This window comes from Gymnogyps californianus, chromosome 4 (genome assembly GCF_018139145.2).
Source record: "Gymnogyps californianus isolate 813 chromosome 4, ASM1813914v2, whole genome shotgun sequence".
NCBI lineage: Eukaryota > Metazoa > Chordata > Aves > Accipitriformes > Cathartidae > Gymnogyps > Gymnogyps californianus.
The window spans coordinates 82204404-82230458 of NC_059474.1; the positions used below are offsets into that span (position 1 = coordinate 82204404).

General features: G+C 43.2%; 2 protein-coding genes across 3 annotated transcripts; one reads left to right on the forward strand and one right to left on the reverse strand.

Moving 5' to 3' along the window:
• Positions 1-25886, reverse strand: GTF2E2 (general transcription factor IIE subunit 2). Of its 2 annotated transcripts, none has more exons than XM_050895903.1 (8): positions 25850-25886; positions 25000-25166; positions 13435-13526; positions 12786-12893; positions 10834-11016; positions 10242-10335; positions 1865-1980; positions 1-858 (listed from the first exon to the last, which is right to left on the reverse strand). In XM_050895903.1, exons 2-8 carry the CDS (start codon positions 25160-25162, stop codon positions 739-741), a joined length of 876 nt encoding a protein of 291 aa, XP_050751860.1. In that variant the 5' UTR covers positions 25163-25166; positions 25850-25886; the 3' UTR covers positions 1-738. The 2 variants fall into 2 exon arrangements, with proteins under 2 accessions (XP_050751860.1, XP_050751861.1); XM_050895904.1 differs by having other exon boundaries at positions 795-858; positions 10242-10328.
• Positions 19901-20194, forward strand: SMIM18 (small integral membrane protein 18). The gene has a single exon (XM_050895906.1). It carries the CDS (start codon positions 19901-19903, stop codon positions 20192-20194), a length of 294 nt encoding a protein of 97 aa, XP_050751863.1.
• Positions 25887-26055: the final 169 nt, after the last annotated feature.

Consider the following 26055-nt stretch of genomic DNA (forward strand, 5'->3'; position numbering starts at 1 on the left):
CAGCATTGTAAGTTTATTACTTTAAAAAAAAAATTTGCTTCAGTATTACACTGTCATTTTATTTCCCTCCTGTCCATAGAGTAGAACTGTGCAACACATGTGCATCCACTACAGTGACAAGAAATCGCCGAGGGCAATTTCTGATTAGCATTAGGAAGCTACAGCTGCATTGCCATCCTGCAGCTTGCTGGGAGTTCGGGGGAGGTTTTTTTCTGAGTTTGAGCCTCAGATATCACCGACGTTCAGTAAAGCTCAGTCCCATAGCAAGGAAGAAGGATACAAACCGTGGGTGTATTTGACTGTGAAAGAAACTTGCCTGCAGTGATTTTAGGAAAAGGTTTTCCTGAAACAGGTAAAACAAATGCTGTATTCAATTCTACCAGAAAGCCCCTTGTAAGTAATTCCAGGTAAATACCCATTAAGCAATGTAAAAGCAGAGTTAAGCACTGTACAGGAACTCCTGCATTACATGCTGAGCACCATTTATCACTCTATGCCAAGAGGCAACTAGTGAGAACCTCTTACTTAAAGACACATTTCCCATTAGCTAATTAAATTAAACTCTAAATTTAGTAGTTCATACTTGCTCTTAAACTGACCTGTTTCATCTCGGCAGTTGCTGGGATGGGGGAAACACATCACATTACTATATACAGTCAGTCTTTCTGCGAGCAGACACTGAGCCCGAGTGGCAAAAAGCCTGTATAAAAATGCATGTTTACTCCAGAATTCAGCCCGTCACTGTTTGCCAGGAACGACATCAGAGTAATCTTTTAACACTCCAGCCAAGTGGTCGTTGTGAGTCTTAAATCGACGTTTCTTCTGAGAAGCGGGTTTCTTCCTCCTCTGAATAGGAGCCTACAAGAAGAAATAAACAGTAGTCAAAAGATCTGCTCTCCAGCTGCGACATCTGACCTGACGTGTGACGCTGTGCTAGTCATCGCTTCTGCAAAGAAGAGCCCTGCCTGAACCAGAGGTGGGCAGGCGGGGAAGGTGCTTGCTTGTTTTTGCAAGAAGCAACAGCATTCAATTCAAATCCAGGCAGGGAGATGACCCTGGGGACAGAGCAGAGTCTCCGTATCCCATGCACAGTAGTAAAGCTGGCATTTCTAAGTGAAGTTTCCAAACACTCCCATGCAGCTAGAGAAGCAGGTACATGCCCCATAATTCTATCCACGATTACGTGCTCAAAGACACTTTTAGGATATAAGGAATCCATGAGGAGCGCCTACATGATGACAGGCATTAAAGCATCTAGTGCCGTGACTAGCAGAAACCAGGAACAAGTCCTGTGTGGAAGGGCTCTCATGAAAGGACAGTTTGAAGTCAAGTGCACAAGAGAAAAGACATTGTATATCACATACAAATACATGTAAAAAAAAAATTGTTTGAAGTCAGGAAGAAAGCATCTTTAGAGAGCCTGCAGCCATTTTGGCCTCCCAGTAAAACACAAGCATATTGCACCCAGTTTGGAGAACAGGGTGCATGTGGTGGGAGGCACGTTACACGGTTCCTATCAGGATTTCAAAGCTGTTTTAGCAGAAAAGAGAAAGTTAAAAAAACCCCACCCTTCTCCCAAAAAAGCATTGTACAGCTTCAAGCAGAAGCTTCCACTTTGGAGCTCACAAGGCTTTCTGGCATTTGCCGCCTTCTTGATGCTGCTTGGATTACACCGGCTCAAACAAGTTATAAAAACACTGACTGCTGGCTACAGCATTGTTTTTTGCAACTTCTTAAAATTGGTCACGCTTCCCTAAGCTACACAAAGCAGCTGTGCATAGGCTCACCAACATGTTTTGGAATTAACACTGCGGGGTCAGGAAGGGGGAGTCTCCTAGAAAGATCTGTAATTTGTATCTCTTACTATTTTCTTTGGTCCAGTTTCTTGCATGGAAGAAATACCCTGTCTTTTCAGATACTCTTCGATTTTCTCCTCATCCATAGAATCCACGGGAATGCTCCTCCACAGCTTCTGAAATTCTGAAACACCAAAACAAACACTCGTTTTATATCCCAATGAACAAATCCTGGGCAAAGCCCCCGCACGAAGGGAAAAAAACAGACTTGATTTCAAACGCTGAAGTATTCTGGCATGTCAGTCTGTGACTGTACAGATGCAGCGGTCACCGCCAGCAGGCACCCAATTAGCACAGCCTTTACCCACTCCAAATGCCAGATGCACTTCCAAAAAAAAAAAAAAAACAAAACAAAACCCAAAACCCAACAGAAAACCAAACCCCAGTCAACAAAACAACAACAACAAAACACCCTCAACACTTAATGGAAATAGATGAGCTGATTCTCATCTGTGCTAACTGCACTCCAGCATCCCAGCATCAGGAGCGCCCACAGGCAACACGTGCTTTTAATGTTAATTTGGTACGGAGTCTCTCTTTTTGCCTAGCATCTCTATAGCTGTGTAGACTGTCAATGTGTTTTATAAGCCTCAGTTCAAAAGATCTTGGTGAAGGGTAATAACTAACCATAAATGGCAACTTCATTTACACATCTTCAGCTGCCATTGCCTTGGGAGACTTGTCATCTCATAGTCCAATTTACTGAAGATTCAAGACATTTACTTCAGTGGGTTTAAGCTCGTTTATCACTGTAATATAATACATACCATGCGGTACAGATAATAAATTACTAAAATTCCTCTGGTGTTAAAAAGAAGAGAGATACCTTAAAAGCCACAGCAGCAGGAAAAAAGACAGAGACAGTAAGTCTTAATTAGAGCAGCTGCCATCTGCCAGCACACTTTCTGCCTCATGTAAAGTTTCACAGAGCCTCTGGAATGCCTTCTCCAGGCAGCGGCTGGTACAATCCTACCTCCCTTCATTCCCCAGGCTCTAAGTTAGATATATCCTGTCAGCAGGTTTGGCTAACAAACTATAAATAAAACACGAGGCACACATAGCAACGCACGACTAAATTTTTCCCTTTATTTCCAGATAAATTTAGTATACAGTTGTCAAAACAACCACAACTTCTGCATGCTTAAGAAGCTGTCCTATGCAGCAGGCGATGAAACGCTCCAGTGACTGTCTGCCACAGATACACCGGCTCTAGACACGCTGCAACAATAGGGCACCATACAAAAGGCGTACGTAACAGACTTCGTTCCTGCGCTTGGACCAATTCTCTTCCTAAGGCATCCTGTTTTCCTACGAAAGCACATGCTTTAAGTCTCAGGTCTTTCTTTTCTTCCCATTGCCAACAGTAAGGGGCTGTTCAAGCTTTCCAGGAAACAAAAGAAAGGAATTTTGCCAGCGAAGAACAACAATGTTCATTTTTGGTAATGCAGCGTTTTTGAAGAGAATTAAATCCTGTCACAACACCACTTTTGGTTACGTGGAAATAGCGCTCAGCTTGTTTCTCGTACAGGCTATACAGCACAGCGGGATCACCGAGACTGCAGTTTTCAGATAACTTAATGCAAGGACTGACACTGTAGTCAAGACATTCTCCGTCTGCTCATCCATTTTGAGTGTGATTCCGGGCTTTCAGCATAGCTCGCAGTGCCCGCTATCGCAGATCATCTCTCACCTTATCCTGTTGCGGCAGGTGGAGAAGGTTGTGTTATGATCAAAGCTGAACATGCAAGAGAGAGATTTCTCAGCGATGAGTGCTCAGATTAAATCTTAACAGCAGAAGCCTGCGGAAGGGTCTTATTGCATCCTCCGGACTGAGCAGAACATGCTCGTTCAAGCTATTTCCTTTCTGTTCATGCCCTCTCCCTGTCCTGAACGGCCAAGCTGGACTCAGCTGGACACGGAGACCCAGTGGTGCTTGGAAAGACGAATCGGACGATGGGTGTGCAAATGCAGTATCGCACTTCGCGAGTAACCGTACTTCAAATCACGTGTTTCCGCAGTTCACACGTGAAGTGACAAGGCTGCACATAAATGCGTGACTATTAAACAGATCCCGGTTAGAGACACTTTGAGGTTGTGTTGTGCTATACTGCCTTTGGCTCCGCACAGGCGAATCCTGTGGGAGCTGAAGAGATGCTGGTCAGTCCTCCAAGATGCACGACAGGCGATAGCAGATGAGAGACTTGGTAACTCTGGACTTTTACATGACAGTGTCCTTTTATTTATAACGTTCTGCTACAAACACAGATGATGTGTCTCCTTATTAGAGTTCATGATATATGGACAAATATGCCCCGGCGCAAAAAAAAAAACCAAACAAAAAAAAAAGGCTGAGGATAGGTGCTTAAGGTTAAACTGGTCTACATTCTTCTGGGGAACAGAAGTGAAAAATTAAACACTAGAAAATAAATGGTCAGCTGTTCAAGGATCAACATGCACAGAAGTGCAGATCGCAGTTAATACCTAACCACAGCGTTTTGCATTTCTTGTAATGCAGCGGTTATACCATCACCACAGCTTCACATTCACCTTTTAAACTTAGCCAAGAAATACGAATGTAACAGTCACCAAGAATCAAAACCGCAAAGCTAAAATGGACTTTACACACAGATAATTTAATCCACCAATTGGCCCCACCAGAGTCACTATACAGTATTCTGCAACTCCATTTAAAAATTCCTTCATAAATCAGGCTGCTTTCAGCGCTATCGCTTTGATTGCGGTAACTGCAAAAGAACCTTCTTCCCATGCCAAAGCTCCATGTAGGGCATTAAAATACCTTATTGCCTAGGAAAGGGGGGAGTCACAACAACACGGTCATCGTCCCCCCCAGGAAATACTCTGTGTTAAAGCATTAGTTCCGAACTAAAAGCACAGGATAAAGGTGGAGAAGCATACAGAGCTGCCACCCTTCAGACGGCTGCGCATATTAGCTGTTTGCATTTAGGGTGCCATCTAAAGGGAAAAGGAGATACATCTATCATCTCATCACAAAACCGATTCGGCGTAACACCAGACGCTGAGCTAAATGGAAGAACTGAAGAAAGAGAGCAGCTGTCTGGCTGGCACTGAACCGTTTCCACATTACCTGTCAGATTTATTCAGAAGTCTCCAAGGACTGTGCCCCTATCAGCTAGTGAAAGTTTAGACCTTGGGAATACGCTATCTGAATTATTGTGACATCCTCTCTGAAATATGAGAACCTATGGGAAAAGCTGGCAATAACTACAGCTCTCAAGAAACAACCCTCTGCATTTGTAGCTGTGGTATTTCTGCACCTCAGAATTCATACCCTTGACCCAAGACAGAAAGAGCTTTCTCCAACTTCTTTGAGAAGGATCTGAAATACCGTCACCCTGGCCTTTGCTGTGTGGCTCCAAGCAAAGGGGGTCACCACTTGTTAAAAGCAGTAGTTCATGAGAGGGGCCAGGGAGGAGGAAATGGCACGCAACGACCCGATTATTGTGCTCCATCACCTCCGGAGCAGTGTCCACGCTTATGGTTGGCCAGGCAGGAGGATGCGGCGGGCTGGCCTGTCTCTGGGGAGGCGAGAAGACAGAAAGAAAAATGCTGTGATGAGCTGATGTGTCTGAAGAGCAGACAACAGTGACAGAAGGCAGTTCCTAGAGATGGTTTCAATATAGCGGATCCATTTTTCACACTGTCTTTCTCTTCCCTGTGGACAGGGCACAGGGAGTTCGGTACTGGTGTGAGGAGCGGGAAGGGGATTGTTAGAGCAGAAAGCTCAACACATGCTGGTCTGCTTCAGCCAGGCATGGAGAACTGGTTCAGATGCTGGCATTCCTGCAGCGCATGTAACCATTACGATTACAGAGCACATTCAGTTTTCCTTCTCCATGTCCTGTCAACTGCTAGGTGATCTTTACACCATCAGAGCACGGTGAAGGTGAGAGACTCTTCTATCAGAGCCTCTAAACTATTTGATAGATCAGCCAGAACAAGCGTATAATAGGAAGTGTATAATAATAGCGTATGGAAGGAAAAAAACTGTCCCGTAGTCAAGACAGTAAGGCTTCACCTGACTGCAGCAGGCTGCCTTCAGACAAGCTGACAATTTCTCCTACCGCTTAGGCTGCTATGACAAGATGGAACCCAGAAAAAAATCCCCTGGGGAGAAATTTCCAAAGAGTTTCTGGCCAAAGCAACGCAGGTGCTGTGAACCCTCAAGGCAACACGCACATTTTCGGCAGAGCTTTTAAGTCCTGATGCCAATGCAGATCTTTCCCAGAAGAGGCAGAAAGTTGTGATCCTGGTACCTGAGGCAGGTGTTCAGCGTCTTGCTTGGACTATGAACAAATCCTATATGTAATATCTTGCAATTTGATCACTAAAATATTTTAACTTAGAAGCTTGACAGAATCAACACTACTCAGGCTGCTCCCTTGCTCCTCCAGATAGCTAACTTCTGGTCTTTCAAGTAATGAGAGGAGGGAACGAGACCACGAGCTGATTGAAAGGCCAGTTTAGATGTTTGCTAACATCTCCAGCATCAAGATGTCTGCATACACAGACTTAAAACAATGAGCTTTGACCAGCAGTAACCAACACGCAGCAAAGCAGCAGGCAGCTTAACAAATATTTTGCAAACACCTTCTCTGTCTGAAATACCCAAGGGGTAAGGATGCACAGTTACCCCAACCTTACTGCATCACGAGGTGCCTCATATAGAAAAACAATTTGCGCTGACATTCCCCGACTGATTATACTCTAACACGCTCCCTTTCTATAAATGCTTACATTTGGGGAACAAAGTCATGGGTAAATGGCTGCACGGTGACTTCAGTGCAGCTTATCCTGCACTTCTGCCTGCCTCACCTGCTCTTGCAAAAAGGTTGAGATGGCTTCTGGAGATAAACTGCTATATCACGCTGGTAATAAAATCTGCCAGAGATTAAAAACAGCTTAAAAATCTTCGCTGAGCCGAGCCAAAATCTGAGCACAGGACAAGAACAGACAATAACAGGGCAGAAGGGAAGAAACAGCTGAGTAGTGGGGAAGATGGAGTCCTGCTTCCTAACAGTCCCAGGGAACACAGTACTAGATTTATACCAGTAGGAAAAGGTGCTTGATATTAAGGCTGTGCTGCCCCTGGACCACCTTGGAATTCAAAGTCAGAGCCATAAGTCATCACTGATCCCAAGCAATTTTTATACCGTTAAATTTAAGAGACTTTGGCCATTCTTTTAAATCTCTTCAAAGATGCTTAGAAAGAATATTAAAACCAGGTATAATTAAGTATCCGAATTTTCAGGCATTAAAATACTTCCTATATTGCATTCAGATGTGAAAGATACCATCTCTAACAGTTAAGCAATCAGACTGGCCTTTCAGCATTCAGCCGGCACGGGGTGAAAGCTTGGTTCACATGCAAAGTGCTGAGCCCCAGCACAAAAAAGGCAGTGCTTTACTTGGCTGAAGCACCTGAAATCTAGCCCGGCTTTTATAAACGCTTTCAGCTACACACTACTGACAGAAGATTAATTAGTCAGGAAGTCAAGAAGGAACACATGCAATCTGAACCTTCCTTGGCTAATCACATAAAAGGAAGAACAAAAGCCGTTCCTCACTGCAAAAACCTTCTCCAGTACCCTTGAGATCACGATATATCGGTACTGCACCACTGCTGCAGTACATTGGGATTTATTTTCAAAAGGGGAGAAACAAAAGCTTGTTCAGCCATCAAAACAACTGTAGCGAGGGCAGAGGTAGGCACTGCCAGAAAGCAGTTCCTCCCGCTACTTTAGACAGCAAGCTCCAAATTGCCCCGGCAGCTCCTCTTTCTCTACTGACTCCTGATGGAGCTCAGACAGCGATGGGAGAGGACGCCTAACTTTTAGAGGATATTAATCCTAGCCAACATATGTTCGAAACTGGAGAGCGTCATACGGCAGAATCATGCACTGAGGAGCGCAGAGCCCTTATTTCTAACGATAAACATTAAACTAGAAACATATTTTGAACTGTCATCAGCTGCTAGATCAAAGAGTCTGACAACACTTCAAGGCTTATTTTGCAGTCTTCTAAAAACTTCGTTTTCACGTTGCTGGAGATAATGAGCTGAAATAGCACCGCTAATGCAGAAACGTGTCATAACTCATCCTGCACGCAGACAATTCTGCCAAGGACTCCCTGAGAAACATGCTTCTGGTGCTCTGGAAAGAATCTTAAAGCAAAACTGCTCGGGAAGGATGGGTTTTCTTCATCACAGGATAACACGGTTGGAAAAAGGACCCGTTCCAGCTGCAGTAAGTGAGTGAACCCACTCAGGGATGTTTTAAGAGTTGTGGCATACACAGGCAGATCACAAAACTCACAAAAGAGAAAGTATTTTTGCCCCCTCTCAGAACAAAGCATCGTCAGCCGCATGAAAAGAAAAACCAAAACCAGCAGGAACAGAACAAAAAAGAAAAAACCCAAACCCACTTTCTGATCAGATGGGAACATGCTGCCACCTGCGGATGAAAGAAAGCAAAGCCACCTTGAACTACAAACGCACTGCACACTAGCGATCCCTTCATTACAGACACTGCAGGCTTAAATGCCTTCCTTCATCGGGAGATTTGAGCCGAATGGCTCAAACGTTTTGTTTCAAGGGGTTTTAGAGGGATTTTTTTTAACCTTTCCCCCCCTTTCATAGCAGTAGCCTGCATTGCTTGTTCCTAAAGAAAGATCAGTGCTGGGTGTCCTAAAATATAATGTATTGTACATGAACAGCCTTGGATTATACTGGCTACCTGATGAAGAGATGGCAGATGTCTCTTGCTATGTCTTAATAAAATGGACTCTTTTATTAACTTTCACAGTTAATCCTGGAGTTATTACAAACTAAGAGCAAGAGGGTAGAGATCTCCCTCTGATAACTCTTTTAGGATGGTTGGGTGCCAGTAATCTGGAAAAGAATTGCACAACAAGAAATGATCAGCAATCGTGACTGTAACACAACCAGTAGCTGCTAAAAACTTAAAAGCTTTAACAGTTACTGCAACAGCACTGATTTCTAAATGTTTTGGCCATGTTCGGATCCCTAAAAGCTGTGGGCTGATGGACCGAAGAGACACTATCTGAACAGGATGACAGTGTTAATGGTAAACTCTCATAGGCGTTTGGGAGGTCAGAAATTCCCCAGTGAATGCAGACTAAAGGCTTATAATTCTGCATTTCACATATAGTTCTGCCTGCCACTATCAAGAAGTGACAGAAATTATGGTTTAAAAAGAGATTAACTTCAATATTTTGAAACAATTTTTATATTTTTAAATGCTGTAGATGGCACATCTACTTAATTATCTTTGTGGAAGAAAGCTATTATTACTGAGAGTACAAGTGTGGTACATGACAAATAAGTTAATGATATACATTTCCAGTTGCTTAATTCTATTGAAAATAAAGAGTATCTCTGAGCTAGTCAAAGAAAAAAAGAGCTTTATGCTTTCTCCTATGGTCCTGTAAGTAGAGCAGTTCAAGTTTCTACCAAAACTCTTCCCTTTTTTTATTTTTTACCATAATGTCACAGTATGATAAGATGGTTTTATGCGGCATGTTACAAGAACAATATGTTAACAACAGAAAGTGTTCAGTGTCGTTGAGTCATTTAAAATAAGATCTTTTGACACGGATTGTCTTCTCCTTTCTGTACTTACGGGCGTCTGATGTTGGCATAAATGTCATTATTGGAACACACCCCGATCTGTGTAATTAATTTCTGTGCATAAACAGGCACATTGCACCACAGGACTTTACCCCCCATTTGTTAGACAGAAAACACACGCTGAACTTCTGAAGTCCCAAATCCGCCCCAGCTCTAGGCAGCAGCACCACCCCGCATCTGCGCTCTCCTCCCAGTTGTAAACTACCCCTTCTCAGGACTTCTGCTCACATCTCCTCCCTGTTTGCTTCCTCCTTCTGTTCCATTTGTGGCTTCTTGTTGCATTCACCAATAAAAGGCACATGATTAATAACCTGGGAAAAAAACAATAAACTTGCACCCAGAAGCCATTCTTTTGGGTTTTTTTGGCTGCCCTTCACAGAGCAAAATGTTAGATGCCATTTTAGTCACAGTCAGGTGATTTTTAGTCTCTTCTGTACCGCTACACTTGAAGAGAATTGTTGGATTCCTGGTGCCACGTTCCAATGTATCCATTATAAAACAGAGGATATTACCCCTGAACTCACTCGCTAGTCTGGTTAGCCTCGTGTTAATATAAACCATTCTCCTGACATCTGGATATACCTAATATTTCATTCCCACCTTAAAAGACTGCTATACCTGAAGACTGCTTATACATATAGGTGCTTAAGATGAACTCAAATCAACTATCATGGAAACATATGTAAACAAGCACCTACCTTCATCCACAGTAAACTGACAGCTCTTGTCATTGTAGAAAAGAATTTTCTTCTTATCAGGGCGATTAACAAAGATGATCTGGTCCCCTAAAGCCTCGAAAACAAATGCAAAAGAAAAACTCAAAATCACTTCGTTTCCAAGAATACGGATTCCAACTTGAACAACAGACCCAGATCTTGCGCTACAAAAAGCACAACAAACTAGAGAAGCAGCAAAGTAGCTGGCAATGAAAAGCATCCAAAGCGGACACTGACGATAAGTACGCTAATAAATCAAAGGTGAGATACGGAGGACTGAGATCAAGGTACAAAAGCAGAACTAAATGCCTACAGTTGGAATGTGGGAGATCAAGAGTCTTTTGTGAGAAAGAGCTTTGACAGCTGTGCTGTCAAACAGCCGCCAAACATCAGGCCAAATCTGAAAGTAAAGGACGAAATACAGAAAAAGCTACAATATTAGATCTTCCAAAATAGCTTTTGAGTTACCAAAAGAACAGAAACAACTCATGAGAAAATTCTCTCTCAGCCTCTACCTCCTCTTTGAGAAGCTAACCGGAATGGGTTCGCTGAATCGCAGACACGTGCTACTCACCTTTATAGCTTTCTGTGCATTGGGTAGCCCTTCCTCAATGTCTTCTAAAAGGATTCCTCCCAGCCCTCGCTGGTCATGCTTGTCCAAGAGCCTGAGCAGAGCCTTTTTATCTTTCAAGTTGTACTTGGGTTTGAAAGCATACTTCCCATCTACAACTTCTATTTTCGGATTGTTGACTAGAGCCTGTAATAAGGACGTAAATTTTAAACCTTGAAAAAGAGCACATGCTAGTACTTTTCTTCTAGTGTGCTTTTGAGCGGCTAGAGCACGTCAGCCACACGTTACAGCTGCCAGTTTGGAGGTTGGAGTTTGAAACGGATTTTAAATCCTTGGATCCTAGATCCACCAGCCTAGGCACAATTCGCCACAACATAAAGCACAAAGCACCAAAGGAGGCTTAACGTCATTCAATTAATGCCTTTGGGCTCGAAGGTCCATGAAAGCCTCTGACGGCAGAAAGCCACACACATTCCTTTTTGAGAAAGGAATGAAAATAAAAAGAAGAGGGAACGCAAAAAAGCGTGCTTTGGCTGAATATAAAGTGCAAACGCACAACTCGGCATATCAAGCTCGGGCCATACGGATGTTACGAATGTGAAAGGCATTAACCTGGGATGAACAAAACAGGAGTCAGTCTTCCCCAACTGCTGTCAATTGGCACCAGCAGCTGTAGAAGAAATTGAGAAGAGCAGACCTCCTGCACAGTAGGATTTTACTTATGATGCCAGCTTCAGAGTGAAGCTGACCAGAAGTTCATGGACAATTGAAATGATTTTAGATACGCTCCAAATCAGTTTTGCTGTGCAGCCAGTACCACAATGGAAGTTCACCTGTAACAGAGGGCAACTCTACTTAGTTTCTTCTGCAGATGCCAGCCTGACCCTGAAAGGAGAAAGAGAAGAGACACAGAAAGAAGAAAGGAGGGAGAAAACACCTGTAACAGAGAAGGTAACTAACTTTGGCGCTGCAGGGTATTTGTTCACCTTTTCTCATCCAGTAACAATTCAGTGATAATTTTATACACACTTCTTGGGAGGAGCTTTTTCATTCCATCTTGGTATTCCTACTCATTATGGAAACAACCTGGAGCTACCTTTTGAAAGACTTCAGCAAAGTCAAGCTTCCATCACAACCAACCCTGCCAGATTGGAGGTTTCTGTACCCCAGAATATTAGTACTGGTAGCAAAGGAAAGCTACAGGCTGTATTAATTAAAACCATCCTAGCTTTACTACGCAGAGATTTTTTTCCCATGTCTCAACAGCCTTTACTGCTCTGTTGCGAGGATTTTAAATATGATCTGAGCAAAACCAGATACGCCAATCAAGTGTAAGTACCGAATATGGTATTTTGCTCATTTATTAATCTTGAAATTCCATGAAGACATGCAGGTCAATTAAGCATGAAGATGAATATGGTGGCAAGTTACAGCGAATCTGTAAGAACGAAACCTAGCATCTAGAGTGAGACTAATGAACTCCAGCAGTGGAATTTGCAGATCTATTACCCCACAATTTCAGACATAAATCAGAATTCTTCATTTCAGTAAGTAACAAAGAACTGTAAGCCTATGAATTTTGTGCCATACTCCTTTGGTTTAGTTAATTTAACATCCTCGACATTGGAAGAGCTCTCCCCTTGAAAATTTTTTTAAAAGAAATTCCTTAAGAAAACCAGCTTGTTTATATAAAATCAGTAATGAATAAATTCACTTGACATAAAATATACTCTCTGTGTAACAATTCTAACAGGTCCTTAAAAATGTCAGAATAGCTTTCATTTCACAGTTACCTCAACAGCAGGAGGTACAAGACAGACAGACATGTGAATCAATGTAGTTTCTTAAAGGGGGAATTATATATTTATAGAGCTTGTAATTAAACAAACGTGTATAATTCAGGTTTATCACAATCCTTTCTCTCTAATTAAAATATAAACATATGTTTTCTTTACCTCGCTCATTAACCATTGTTTCTGTTTGAGTCCAATATCTAAATGCTGTGTTTCATCCAAAATCTCTTCTAGGGTTAACGGATGTGTATCACCACGCTGGTGCCGAGTCTGGAAAAGTAAGCAGGATCTATTAGAGTTCTGTACTTACGTTATTCAGCGACTCAATTATCATAAAGTAACTAAAATTGGTATAACATTATGACAAAACAACTTTTGCAAAACCAGGAGAGACATGGTACACATAGCATATGAGTTTCAATTTAGGGGTTTTGAGAATACGAGGAAAAAAAATTAGTACCAGCTGAGACTGATGACAAAGTCATCTGTCCAGCACCAAATTACACGTTATTTTGATAAACAGCCCATGAATCCTGAAAGTTGACAGCATCTTGCAATTCCTATTTCTACTGCAAATAAGAACCATTATCCTGGTTTTAAAGTGACCTGGAATAATTAGGATTTCAGTAATGGAACAATATGCTGATTGCTTTGTTTACTGACAACATTTTGAATTTAACAAGCAGTTTTTTGAAATTCTTGCAGTGAAAGAATTTTCGAGTTTGAAATATTCAGCATCTTTCAGCTGCCACAGGAGAAAAAATAACTACAGTATTTTAAAACATTATAATTTTACATCAAAACACCGTACCTTCATATAATTCACTATTTTAGCAAGGACTCCAAACTTGTAGCCAGAGCCTCCTGAAAGGGCTTTCAAGTTAAAGGATCCATTGCTGTGATCTACAAAAGAAGAAAACAAACAATTAAATGATGTTTTCAACAACACCCTGTTGGCTCTGCACTCCGTCTCTTTCTCACTCTATTTCCATAAGCTTTCAGAATTACAACTAAGAACAGAAACGCGTGTTGCAGGAGCGGTCACCCGCAGAGGACTCTGCGCTAGCACACGTGTTGATCCAGACCCACAGAGCTACCTGTCGGCAGACACGGCCCTGGAACACTTCTGAGTAGAGCTCCATAAATATAAAGTTATTGGGACTTGACCTTTAAGAAAACAACAAGCAACTGCAGCATTACTACCATAAGAGTACATATTTAATTCTGTGGCTTAACATATCATAATCATTTACGCTACATTAATTCACGCTGAAATAATGCACTGCATTTTTGCCCAACGATTAGCTCTACTGATAGCTTCGTGCTGCGGAGATAGCAACAGAAAGTTTCGCTTATTCCCAAAAGGTATTCAACAATTACACACTCGGTAAATGAAGGCTGTGCTTGTTGTGCTGGGCTTTTATTTTTTTTTAAGTAGCTCTAGTGGAGAATTTATTAAAAAAAAACTCCATAAATTCAAAACAATTCAACTTGGGTGTGTTGCGCCAGTGGAACAACAATTCAGAATTCCCTCTGTTGTCAAGCCTGGTTCTGTCTTAATGTATCGTGAGGTTTGTTGCTGCGTAAAGCTTGTTTCAAAAATTCTTGCAAGGTTGTTAATGACTGTTTTATTAACTCTGGCTATTAGCACAGCATATTAAACAGAAATATCCACAAACCACTATTCAAAAGCCACAGGCCCATTACCAGCATAACGTTGCTCAAACTTAACGGTAACAGCTTTTCAGAATTTCAGCTACTCCAGAAAAAGAACATTTCCTCTTCGTCACCACAGGAATTTTTTAATCCACTGGTGACTTCTAATCACATTTGACAGGACAGTAGGTATCTCAGAGATACTGAGCTCCTATTATTTCTGAGGAAAAATCAGTCGAGGGAGAGAAAAGAACAATTAAAGTTAGTGCATTAACCGAGGGAGAGGTTGCAGCGGGTGCTGAGCAGAGCTGCTAAGCAAAGTCTTTGCTCTGCTGGGCAGCTGGAGGATATGGATGAGAGCGGTGATAAGGAGGAGTGGAAGGGCTCAGGGGTTTGCGGTGGTGAAAAAAGAAAGAAAATAGAAAAAAAAGAGCATCATATTCTAGACAAATGCACCTAAGATGTTCAACAAAGACCCATCGCCTCCATCGAGTAAGCGGCAGGCTTAGAGAAAGTCTGCTACATTCACTGCGTTGAAATTTAGATGCCCTTGCCAAGTTCTCCACAGGAAACTCCAAATTAAGTTTCCAATGTCACTATGCTTCAGGTGAATTTATTTCATGTCTGTCCCACTGCATCTCAACCTACTTCTAAGCTGATCTGTAAGTCGCTATAAAAGGCAACTACAAAGTGGGAATTTTGGATGTAGTCAGATTTCAAACAAATCCACTTTCGATAATTATTGGGAAGACTTCATGGAAACTGGTGCTAGTATAGTAAAAACCATAATGCCGAAGGAACAAACGTCAAATTTAAAACTCAGCAACTGGTAATTGTGAAGCTATTACATGACATCATATTAGAGGCTTTACATAGCACAACAATTCTAAAATTAACTTAGAAGAACCAGTACAACTCCAGCTACAGAAGAACATTTTATTCTGGTTACTAAATTAAGATGGAAAAAGGGAGAAAAACAAAAGCCAGCTCCCCCTGAAAATACAGCCTATAGGGATTTTCCCCTACAGGCTCCCCTTTTATCATTAAAAATTAATGTCTATGCAGGACATTTTATAAATAAAAAAAATCATACGTGTAACGAGAGGTCTAAAGTGACTAAAATAAATTCAGAGGTACAACAAATAGTTAAGACGACTTATCATGTATTTGTTCTGTCAATTGAATCAAGAAGATTATCTTGTTCAATCTGCCTGGCTACAGCCTGCTACAGTTCATGACAAGTAAATCTAACCACATGGCGAAGCTGGAAATCTGCAGATATTAACACTTCAAACGTCATGGTTTGATCGGCTGCTTTCCAGCGCAAAGCAAAGCGGGGTCACGGCCACCGTCGCACTCCCAGCGCGCTTCTCCGCTAACAAGCTCGTCGTGCACAAAAGAGCATCCCAAAAATGAGAGCGGGAAGGGGTTTGTTTCTTATTCGAGACAGTAAGAGTCAAATTTATGAATGATTTACTCCTGGGGTTGAGGGCTTGATGCAAATGAGCATAAAGGAAGTTGTCAGCAGCATCATGCTCTGGCCAATGGTAGGAAAGCTCCATCTTAGCTGTGCCATAGGCTGCATTAAAAAAAGGGACCAGAACAGCGCTCTTTCAGCATCCTTTCAGACAAGAGGTAGGTGTGTATCATTTTATAACATTGTCTTAGGTTTATCTTGATTACTGAAAGAAAATATGCCTGTAACCTACAAGGTTGTAAAAAGCTTCTTGGAATCAGAATGATTTTTCTCTAGGTTTAGCAGGATTTTATTCCGCTGAACGCAGAGGAGCTTGTCTTGCACTATCAGACAAGCACTTTCACCATCTGTGCACTAATGGAAAATTGATGACCACTCCATCTTACAGAAAAGCTAATACACCAAGCCAAGATTCAGTAAACAAAATGGATTTCGTGCTTACTGGGGAGGTAGCTTGTTTCCTGCAGCCTCGCATTCCTTGTAATTGATTCTATATGTTTTTACAGAAATGACAGTGAAAGGAATTTCCTTAAAACAAAGACAGCTAAACCTGAAATTTAAGAAATGTATCTCCCAAGTGGGTATTCTGTAAACCGTATCAATTAAACTGCCTAAAAGAGATCTATGTTCATGGATATGCTAGAAACCTGTTCTAGAAATTTGGTACGTTAGGGCAGGAAGAAAAGCCCGTTGCATATTATTAACCTTGTACATACTGGAGCGGCGATCAATACAATACAAACAGACAGGTTAGAATCCATCTGAGATTTGTAAATGCTATTACCCCAAGATGTCTATTCAGTGGTTTCTTAAACAGGACTTCCTCAGTACTGCATTGAAATGATTTTTTGCCAGTCATTTCCCTCTGCTCCATGAATATGATTTCAAATAAAGCTGCTCCTCTGCAGTGTCTAAAGATGATGATACTTTGAAATTAAAACCTAATACGGATATTACAGAAGCCAGTTCATTAAATATTTAACTCACTGCATTTTGGGTACATACAATAGCTGAATTGCATTCAAATCAGACTGGCTTACAATATGAATTTAAATTGTGCCATTACAAAATGAGCAAAACTGCATGAAACCAGACCATTTTTGACAGCTTTCAAAGACGCTAACCTTATTAGTGCTGTGTTAATTCTGACGGCTCGGCAACGGCTACTTCAGTCTCGTATTTCAATAATTACAGCAACGAGTAGCTGACATTTATCTGCCTTGCCTCATTCAAATCTAAGGAGATCACCATCACCCTCGAGAAGCACGAACCACCTCCGGCACGGGCATTAAATTCTACCTCCCTGCGTAAAGACGAGCTTCTCTACGCTGTGCAAACCGCTGCCCTAATGGTGGCTGTGGAGTGGGAAGGGGCCGGCTGCTGCACTGCGCCGGCAGCCGAGCGGCAGGGACTCCTGCCTGGGGAGCCACGCCACGCCGAAGATGCTCCTCTCCTCTCGGGAACAGAGCTACCGCCTTGGCGGAGAGCTGTGCTGGCAAAGGGTCCCAGCTACGCAACGTAAACATGCCCAGTCTCTCCAGCAGCCCCAAATCTTGATCGCTTTTAGCAATGACTGAAATACTAAATTTTGCATCAGCAGAAGCAGTTAATTTTTGTGCCTGGTGTTTACAGAGTGAGCAAACTTACACGTAACAGATTCCAACAAAATCCTCAGTCTTAGAAATCTGTTTAAAAAGTTCAAAACAAAACTCCTCTCCTTTCTTTCCTGAGGACATTCTCTTGCCATTTAAAATACACATTTAAATCCTGCTTGTTTTAATTACCCCTTAAAGGGGACTCCAAATCCTTTTATTCAGCCCCCTCTATCTGTCACAGATTTTCAAGTCAGTCTTCAGACCACCCCTTCAAAAACCCTCCTGACTTTTAGCCCCATAAAACAGGCCAGCTGAGTTTCCTTCCCAGACTATGACCAAACCGAGCCACGCTCTCAAAGCCAGGACCCGACTCAACTTAGGAGTATTTTTAGCTTGGATTTGCTCTGTAAACTTTGGTTAAGAAAAAAAACCACCCAAAACCAAAACAGTTTAATTAATCCTATCCATCTCAGTCATACTTTGTGTATTCAATTACAAACTTGTGTATTCAGTTATAGATTTAACAGAGGAAACAGTAAGTTACTACAACTGCTCCAATAAATGTCTGTATCAAATGCTAATGCCAGGTATCTTCCCAACAACAAAGCTGTTCCGTTTCAATTTCAATCCATTAAAGACAGAAGGATAAAGAGCAAAATGTATAATATTTGAACAATAAAAATAAGACATAAATCGCAAGCTGGTCTGGCTGCATCATCGTGGTTTTCACAATATCCTTTTTTTTAATAATGACACAAAACCAAAGACAGGTGCTTAGACTGCTTTAAGTCATCTGTTTCAGTAGACACCATCACACCTTGCCTTTGTCACTTCCCATTTATTCAGGAATTTTGTAGTTTTCACTGTCTAAACAGGTTGACTGCAGAATTATTTCTAGGATGCGCAAGGTTCATTAAAGCATTACCTGTGAGCACAGTTTAAGGAACAAAACATCAGCGTTACTCCTTCGTTCTGTAGTTTTGATTACTGAATGAAATTAAACTAAATGTGGGTAGCTGGGACCATTTTGTAATGAACATGGCCAGGTTTTCACTTTTTGCTTTATGTTCAAAGCAAAAAATCTTTCATTGAGGCACGGAAATAAGACTCCGGGTTTCGACAAAGTTACCATCTTGTCTCTCTCTTCCCCTTCCATAATCCCACGTTTTCTGGGGCACCCCAGCAGACAAAAGCACATTTTGCGAGCTGCCCCTTAGCCGGCACGGGAAAAAAAAAGAGACGCCTAACTGTAAAAATGTTATTGCCGAACACCTCATCTGCCTACTTATCTGTAATTCATAGAGAGGTTCGGAGACAGACAGAACTGCTTTTTTGTTCTAGATATACTACAGAAATTACTGAGGCACAGCCTACTTTCACGCTTTTTGAGCAACGGCCTTGCCGAAACAGCGCCATCTCAACAGCAATACCATTGGCGCCACAGGCAGATTTGCTGAAGCCAATTTCTTGTCTCATCTCTCCCCCACACCACAAAGCAGTCTTTTCTTCTGCTGGGTACAAACACACAGCATTGGACCAAAGATGACATTCCTTTCCTAGCAGTTAAGCAGAGAATGCAGTTGAAAATAAGAAATCAGAACGCCTCAGAAAGGGTTGGGTTTTCCTTGTCGTCTATCCTAATGACCACGGCACCACAAACGGGCCGAGATTTCCAAATGCGCTCAGCGCTGTTCGGGCAGCTGAATGAAGCAGTTGGATTTCTCAAGCACAAACTTCTCCTCAACAGTGGAACAGCAGGGGAATGAACACGTCAGGAAGTCTGGCCTTCTGAAGTCAAAAGAGTTTTGCAGGGTTACCAAGTCTGTGCTAATAGGCAATTCTAAAATAATGAGTTTTAAGGAACCAGGATTGTTATTTTGTGCTAGAACAACCAAAAGTTCAGTTCCATTCTTTGGAAACATCCTCCAAAATAGTTATGATTTATATGGTTTTTTTAAAGAGTGATTTCCTTCTTTCTCCCAAATAGGAGCAAAAAACCAAACAAAGAAGCAAACAAACTCCAAAGACATTAACATGTAGTAAGTTCTTCTAATCATTCAGGTATGGGAGGGTGGTACACAGATCTCCTGTTTTTCTAAGAATGTCAAAAGAGCGCTGGGGGCTTTCACACCATGCAAGTATCAACCTCATGATTAATGATGGACAGGTCATTGAAACCACTGTATACCTTGAAAATTATCTTTGTAACCTTTTTGTTTTTGCATATACTTGAAATAAAGAAGCAAAGCTCTCTCACTCCAGAATAACTTACACTACGTCATGCATGCATGGACCATTCATCACTGAAACAAACGTTCCAGACAAATCACGAAGTTGTACATTTGGCGTCTGATACTTTTGTGAGCAAATATGAGTATGCAACAATCCGTGTTTATAGGAGGTGCTAGCAATTAGTCTGAGCTTAATTTCTTACAGTTTGGGATAAAAATCACAGCATGTCCTTGATCAACAGGGTCCTCAACAGCTTTCTTTTTCTGTTTCAGCCCCCAAATCCGTGACAGTGAGCACACTAAGACAACTCGTCAAGAATGGCAACCCTCAACACCACTCACTGGAATGAAACTACATCCATTTCCCAGTACCTGGGCTTTCAAGTGCAAAAAATTTACCCTTTCCATGATAATTGGAACACTGCCTGCTTTATTATTCTGATCATATTCATCTTTACTGTAGTTTCTTTGGTGGTGTTGGCTTTCCTCTATGAACTGCTAGACTGTTGCTGCTGTGTGAAAAATAAAACTGTGAAAGACTTGGAGAATGAACCCAATCCTGTTAGAGCAATGATGAACCGCTTCAGAAAGCATGAAACAGAGGTGGTGTAGGAAGGACAGAGCATCAGTGTTGAAGAACGTTTACCACCTTGAATGAAGCCTCTTGTACCTTACGAATGAGCAAGTCACATGCTTTTTTTCTTTTGGACTTAAATATAACAGCCACAGTTACCATTTGATCTCTGGATGTGAACTTGAATAATTGTCAAAGGCTTTCCGAGTGCTTAGCAGAAGGATGATCTGTTGCAATGTTATGGGGGAAGAAAAGATTTTTGTTTTTAAATGAACTTCTGTTGTTTATATTGAGTTACTAGCATAGATCTTTGTCTACTTGAACAAACAAATGTTGCCTAACGTGCATAAAACTATGTTGCTTAACTGGAGAAAACGTTTATAAAAATGCTCAATCATCCGATCATACATAGTGCAAAGACACAGCACTGTCCTCCCACTGAGGTCAACCACACAGAGACAGGAAAGACATACAAGGGGTGAGAAAAAAGAAACGAGACAGAAGGGTTGAATGGCGAGAGATCCCATGAGACAGGAGAGGCTTGTGTGAATTCTTGCCTTCAGCAGCTCTTCTTATTATGGGTTTCTCACTTTTAGAAGAGAGGGTGGTGGGAGGAAAAGTAAGCCAACATGAAACGTATCCCTAAAATGGTCTTTTCTAACCTCCTGCAGTACAATTTGACCCTTTCTCCCTCCCCTTCTCCAGTTCCAGAGAACTGCTCTCCCCTTACTTCATATTCAACCTATTTAACAACTTCTGGGTGTCGAGATGCGACTAATGCACTACCTTAAGAATATCTGACTATTTCCACAAAAGAATACTGTAGTGGTACTACGGTCTAGAAGAAACAAGGACATTTTTCTCTCCCTAGGCTGCTGCCTCTAGGGTAACCACACCACTACAGGGAGTGAGACATGCTGGATATATCACCCCTATCTTAACTTTTCAAAGCTGAACTGGAACTGACCGAATTCTTGCCAAGGAACACAAGCAGACGGGTCGCAGACCTCCCACGCCGATGACAGTAATTTCGCCGAGCCTGCACGCAGCTTTCAGGTGTTGACATGCTTCACAAAGGAGGCCACACCAGGATAAGCTTTGCGTTAGAGACGGCAGGATGGATGCACAGCGCGAAGTGACTTCATTTTGCACAAGAGAATCTCAGCTTGCTTCATCAGCCTGCCGATGCATCCCAGAGAGTCCACACTCACGCCTTTCTCACAAACTGACCACGTAACACTCAGACCTCTAGCTCACCAGATTATTTTCTTCTGTAGCTGCATTGCGTCTACAGTTTTTAAAACCATAAAAGTTTTGCAGTTACAAATTACAACTGTAATAACGGCGTCCAACAGCGTGGCCATCGGTAATGCCCGGTAAGTCTTTCACACTCCTGAACCCACAGAGAAGCAGGCCAGCGAGAAACGTCCCAGACCAAGGCTACGTGTGGGACAAGATATTTAACTGTATAAAACCCAAATAATATTCCTGTCATTAGGGAAACAAAACCCACCTAACGGTAAAATGGACGTGTAAGCTACAACACTGATCTCGCAGTCTATCCGTGTCAGAAATACCTTTGTGCTATGGCCAGTACCTATAGTTATCTCTTTTTTTTTTTTTTTTTTTAAATATATAAACTCCCTCTATTAGGTTCAGTATGCCTAAGCTCCAGAAGATCTGGACACAACGAGAGACTTACTAATTTGACTCGTACTCTTCCTGCTTGGTGAGATGGAGTCACAAGATACCCAGGCCACTAGTAACCAGCACAGCTAGTCCAGTGATTCACCTGCAGAAGTAATCTCCCTTCTGCAATCACAGAACGACACAACTACCGCTGCAACCATTGATCTCAGATACACTTGCTACAGTGAAGTTTTGCCAGTACCAGTCCCACGTGCAGAGAACGCTTTTAGCTAAAAAGCAAATTATAAGCACAATTAACGGAAGCTGACGCCCCAGGTACAAGACACCTTAGGATTCACACCAAGACATACGATGAAGACAACGTTAGTGATGACGATGCCTTCCGCTGTCAGGGACGCTGGGTAGATGCCTCATTACCTTCTGTTGTATTTGACAGCATCAGCCCTGAAAGACCGGTGTCCTGCTCAAGAGAGGCAAGAGTAGCCATCGGGAAGCACTAAATTAACGAACATGCCTCTTTCCTGAAAGCAAACACGCTGAACGGCCATAGGACTGCTGGCCACTTGCAGTGTTCCTACAAAATGCTCACCCTCACTGCACACAAGAAGGCAGCGTGCAGGAGGTAACACGGCTAGCCTCTGGTACGCTGGCTTCGTGTTCTTATGCCTTCCTGAGAAGCACACGCAATGAAAAATCTTGGGACTCATTCCAGCTACTTATTTCACAGACCTATAAAGGGGGCTGGGTGTCTGCACAAGGAACGGAAGACAAAGATCTCCCCTTGCACAGCCCTAGAGCCTCAGGACGATTCTTTCCCACATGTAGACTAAGTCATGAAACAGCTCCTGGAGATTTCAGCTCTTGATTACTGTCAGCTAAGACCATCATGACAAAGGTCTTAAGATAGACTAAGACCTTAGCCACAACTTACTATTCATTAATAAAAAGAAACAAACAGATATGATCTATTTCATTTATTTTTCAGTTACTATTCTGAACTGAGTAAACAAGGCAGTTTTGAATTTTTTCAAATAACTTGTTTGAATAACGATTTCAAATAACTATATTAATAACTATTCTCACTGGAAAGCTTACAACAAATCTTCACACACAGGCCAGATTTAGCTATGCAGTCATTTGAAGATTAGCATGATCTCAATGCCTCTCTTCCCCAAAAAAGTGACAGGGCAGGTCACTGAGTCGTAGAATCACAGAACGAGGGAGAACCTGCAGGCGCTACACACCCAGGGACTATCAGTGCCGCCACATAATCACTGTGACGTTATTTATCGTCTTTGTAGTCACGACACAACAAAACTAGGACCGATCATCTTAATTTTCATTTCTTCAAGGGGCGGGGGGGGGTGGGGGGGTGTGTGCAACAGGGATTCTTCAACATCAGGTTTTTACTCCACCTCCCCAAGACCAATCTCTGACACACACATATCCTGACAGGCACCTAACAATCGGGCGATTCAAATAAAAAGCGGGTTTTGAGGCAAAGGACTTTGACTCTGCAGCATCACAGGGCAACTTGTGCTGCTTGCGGCTGCTTAACCCGTTCAGTCGCTTGCCAGCCTGAACACTTGATCTGGGCCAATTCCTAAGAACAAGAGGGAAGAAGTTGGGCCGCTCGCTCTCCATTATTGTTCTTCCATCCTTGCTGCTTCTGCAGTAGTTAGTAAATACTCTCCAGGGGAAAATGAAAGGATGCTGAACTCGTTCTGCATAAAAATGTTATACAAACCCTGAAACCTTTCTGATACTGTCTGGAATGAAGCCAGCAGCATAAAAGATAAAAGCGTATTTCCTCACAGCCACACATTCCTATTTGTGTAAGCTAATCATTTGACAGCTGCAAAAGCACTTAAAGAAATACCCAGCCCACAAAACCACAGAAAAGAAATTACACCTTCTTTATCTGCTCTGCCGTTTGGCCACATATCTGCTCAAAACCTCCAGATCAGACTCGCATTTGAACCATCCGCTCTGTTCCTACCTCCCCATCCCTCTTTCCCAGCAAACAGCTCTCACTCAGGATATGCAGTTTAGGATATTCCACGTAGAATTTTATTTTATTTGGAGAGGAGAGTGTGGCAAAGGGACCGATGAAAACCTGGCCTCCCTTGATTTACTTTAAAATGTCTGGGTGATAACTTTATTGGGTGCCCTGAGAAGCTAGAGATACATATGCAAAGTCCCTGCTCTTCCCCTCAGACAGCAGACGCTCCGCTCCTCCCATCGTCCTTGACGTTCTTCTCTGTTGTTTTTAGCTCCATTGTTTCTTTTGGAGTGGAGAAGAGAGCCACACATGGTATTCAAGATACGAGCAGGCAATGAGTTTGCACAAAAGGGCATTTTGTGTTTTAGTAACTCCTGACGTTTGATTTGACCTTTAGAGTGCATCCGAGAACTGTCAGTGCTTTCAGAGCACTGAAAAGGCGCCCAGGTTACGCATCTCGCACAGTGAAAGCGAAGACAGAGCACGCCGCCGTGTGCACACAAATCCTCTCCCTGCTGCTCCAGGTGCTGCACTTTTCATTTGCTCCCGCTATTTTGGTGCTGCTTTATTAACCGCTTATTTGATATCGAGAGATGCATTATCAGCGCCACCATCCTAGGGCGACGACGAAACTCCTGACCAGAGCAGACAGAAGCCTATGGAAGCCCTGGTGTTCATGGACAAAGATTGGCTCCCAGGTAAAACAAGAACGAGTGCTAATCACAATATGCTAGCCAGACAAGATATAAGTTGCAAAGTCCATCTCATGGATGGATAGCCTACGACTCACGCTTAACAAAATTAAGTTTTAGGTGCTCTCTTGCCAGAAAGACAGAGCAGAGACAAAGAATGAGACCACTGTTACTGCTTGTCCTGTGGGTCCAGCAAGCACCGAAATCCATAAATCAAAGCTCAGCGTCATACGAAATAATATTTTGGCAGTAGCGATTCCTCCAACTGAGTAACAGCAAACAGGTCACAGGATGAGGCCTGACACGTATACGCGGTAGCAAAAGTGTTTTTTCCCATTGTGCAAGTGAATTTCTTAACAAAAAGCGACAACTTAAGAGAAAGAATGACCACAGCCACCAGCAAAATCCACAGATAGACTGATTCGTACTAATAAACCATAGCTTTGAGGCAGACAGCGGAATATACCAAACAGCTGTCGAACAGGAGACTTTCACCAACCTGTGTTTTGCTTTGAGCTTGACGAGCCACCTTGTTCTACCTTTGCTTTCTTCTTTTTTGAAGAAGAGGAGTCAGAAGATGGCGCTGGACGTTTTTCTACTGCTGGTGTGGAGAGGGCACGCTTTTTGAATAGCTCTCGCTCTCTCAATAAGCTTGGATCCATAATTCTGTTACGAGAAGCAGGGGGAAAAAGGCAAGAAACAGACATCAGAGTCAGCAAGATATTTAAGAACAGAGATATCTGTTTATGAAGTTGTTTATTTCTTGTTCGTATCCTTCTCTTCCTACGCACGGGCTTTAAAGAAACTGACGTGCCCGGGGATTTAAAGCGTCAGAACGCCGCCTTAACCCCAAAGAAGAACCTGACGGTAGAGGATGCGATTTCTGAACCAGCCCTCCAACTCACACCAATTCGGAAGAGCGCCGGGGAAGCCTGCTGCCCCGAACACCGAGCTCCAGCGCCCGCCGAGACCACACGCCTGTCTCACAGGCACCCGACGTTAACAAGGAACTTTCAACTCACCGACACCAGGGGAAACTTTGGCAGCAAGGCGACCGCCCGCCCGGAAACCACCCACCGGGAACGAGCCCGGGGGTACCCGCCCTTCGCTGCCCCGTTTACCGACGTCCGTGGCAAAGCGGGACAGGGCGAAGCGCCGACGGCGGGCAAGGGCCTGGGGAAGCCGTCCCTCCGACACCCCCCCCCCCCACCTCCCCGCCCAAGACCGGAGACCTCCTCCCCTCTCTCCCTCCCCAGCGCCCGTCTCACACCGGGCGGGCGGGCTGGGGCCTGGCCGCCGCTCCCCCCCGCGCCTCACGGCGCCGCCGCCCCGCGCGCTCGCTCGCTCACCCGCCCGCCCGCCGGAGCGCGAGGCGCAGGCCGACCACCGCCGCTCCCCTCCTATTGGGCCATGCCGCCTTCCCGGCATGCTCCGCGCGGCCGCGGCCGTCGTCACGCCCCGCCCCGGAAGTGGGCTCGCCGTTGCCGCGGCAACGCGCCGGGCGCAGGCGGCGGTTCCTGAACGCCTCTGCAACAGTGAGACGGGGCGACTGGTT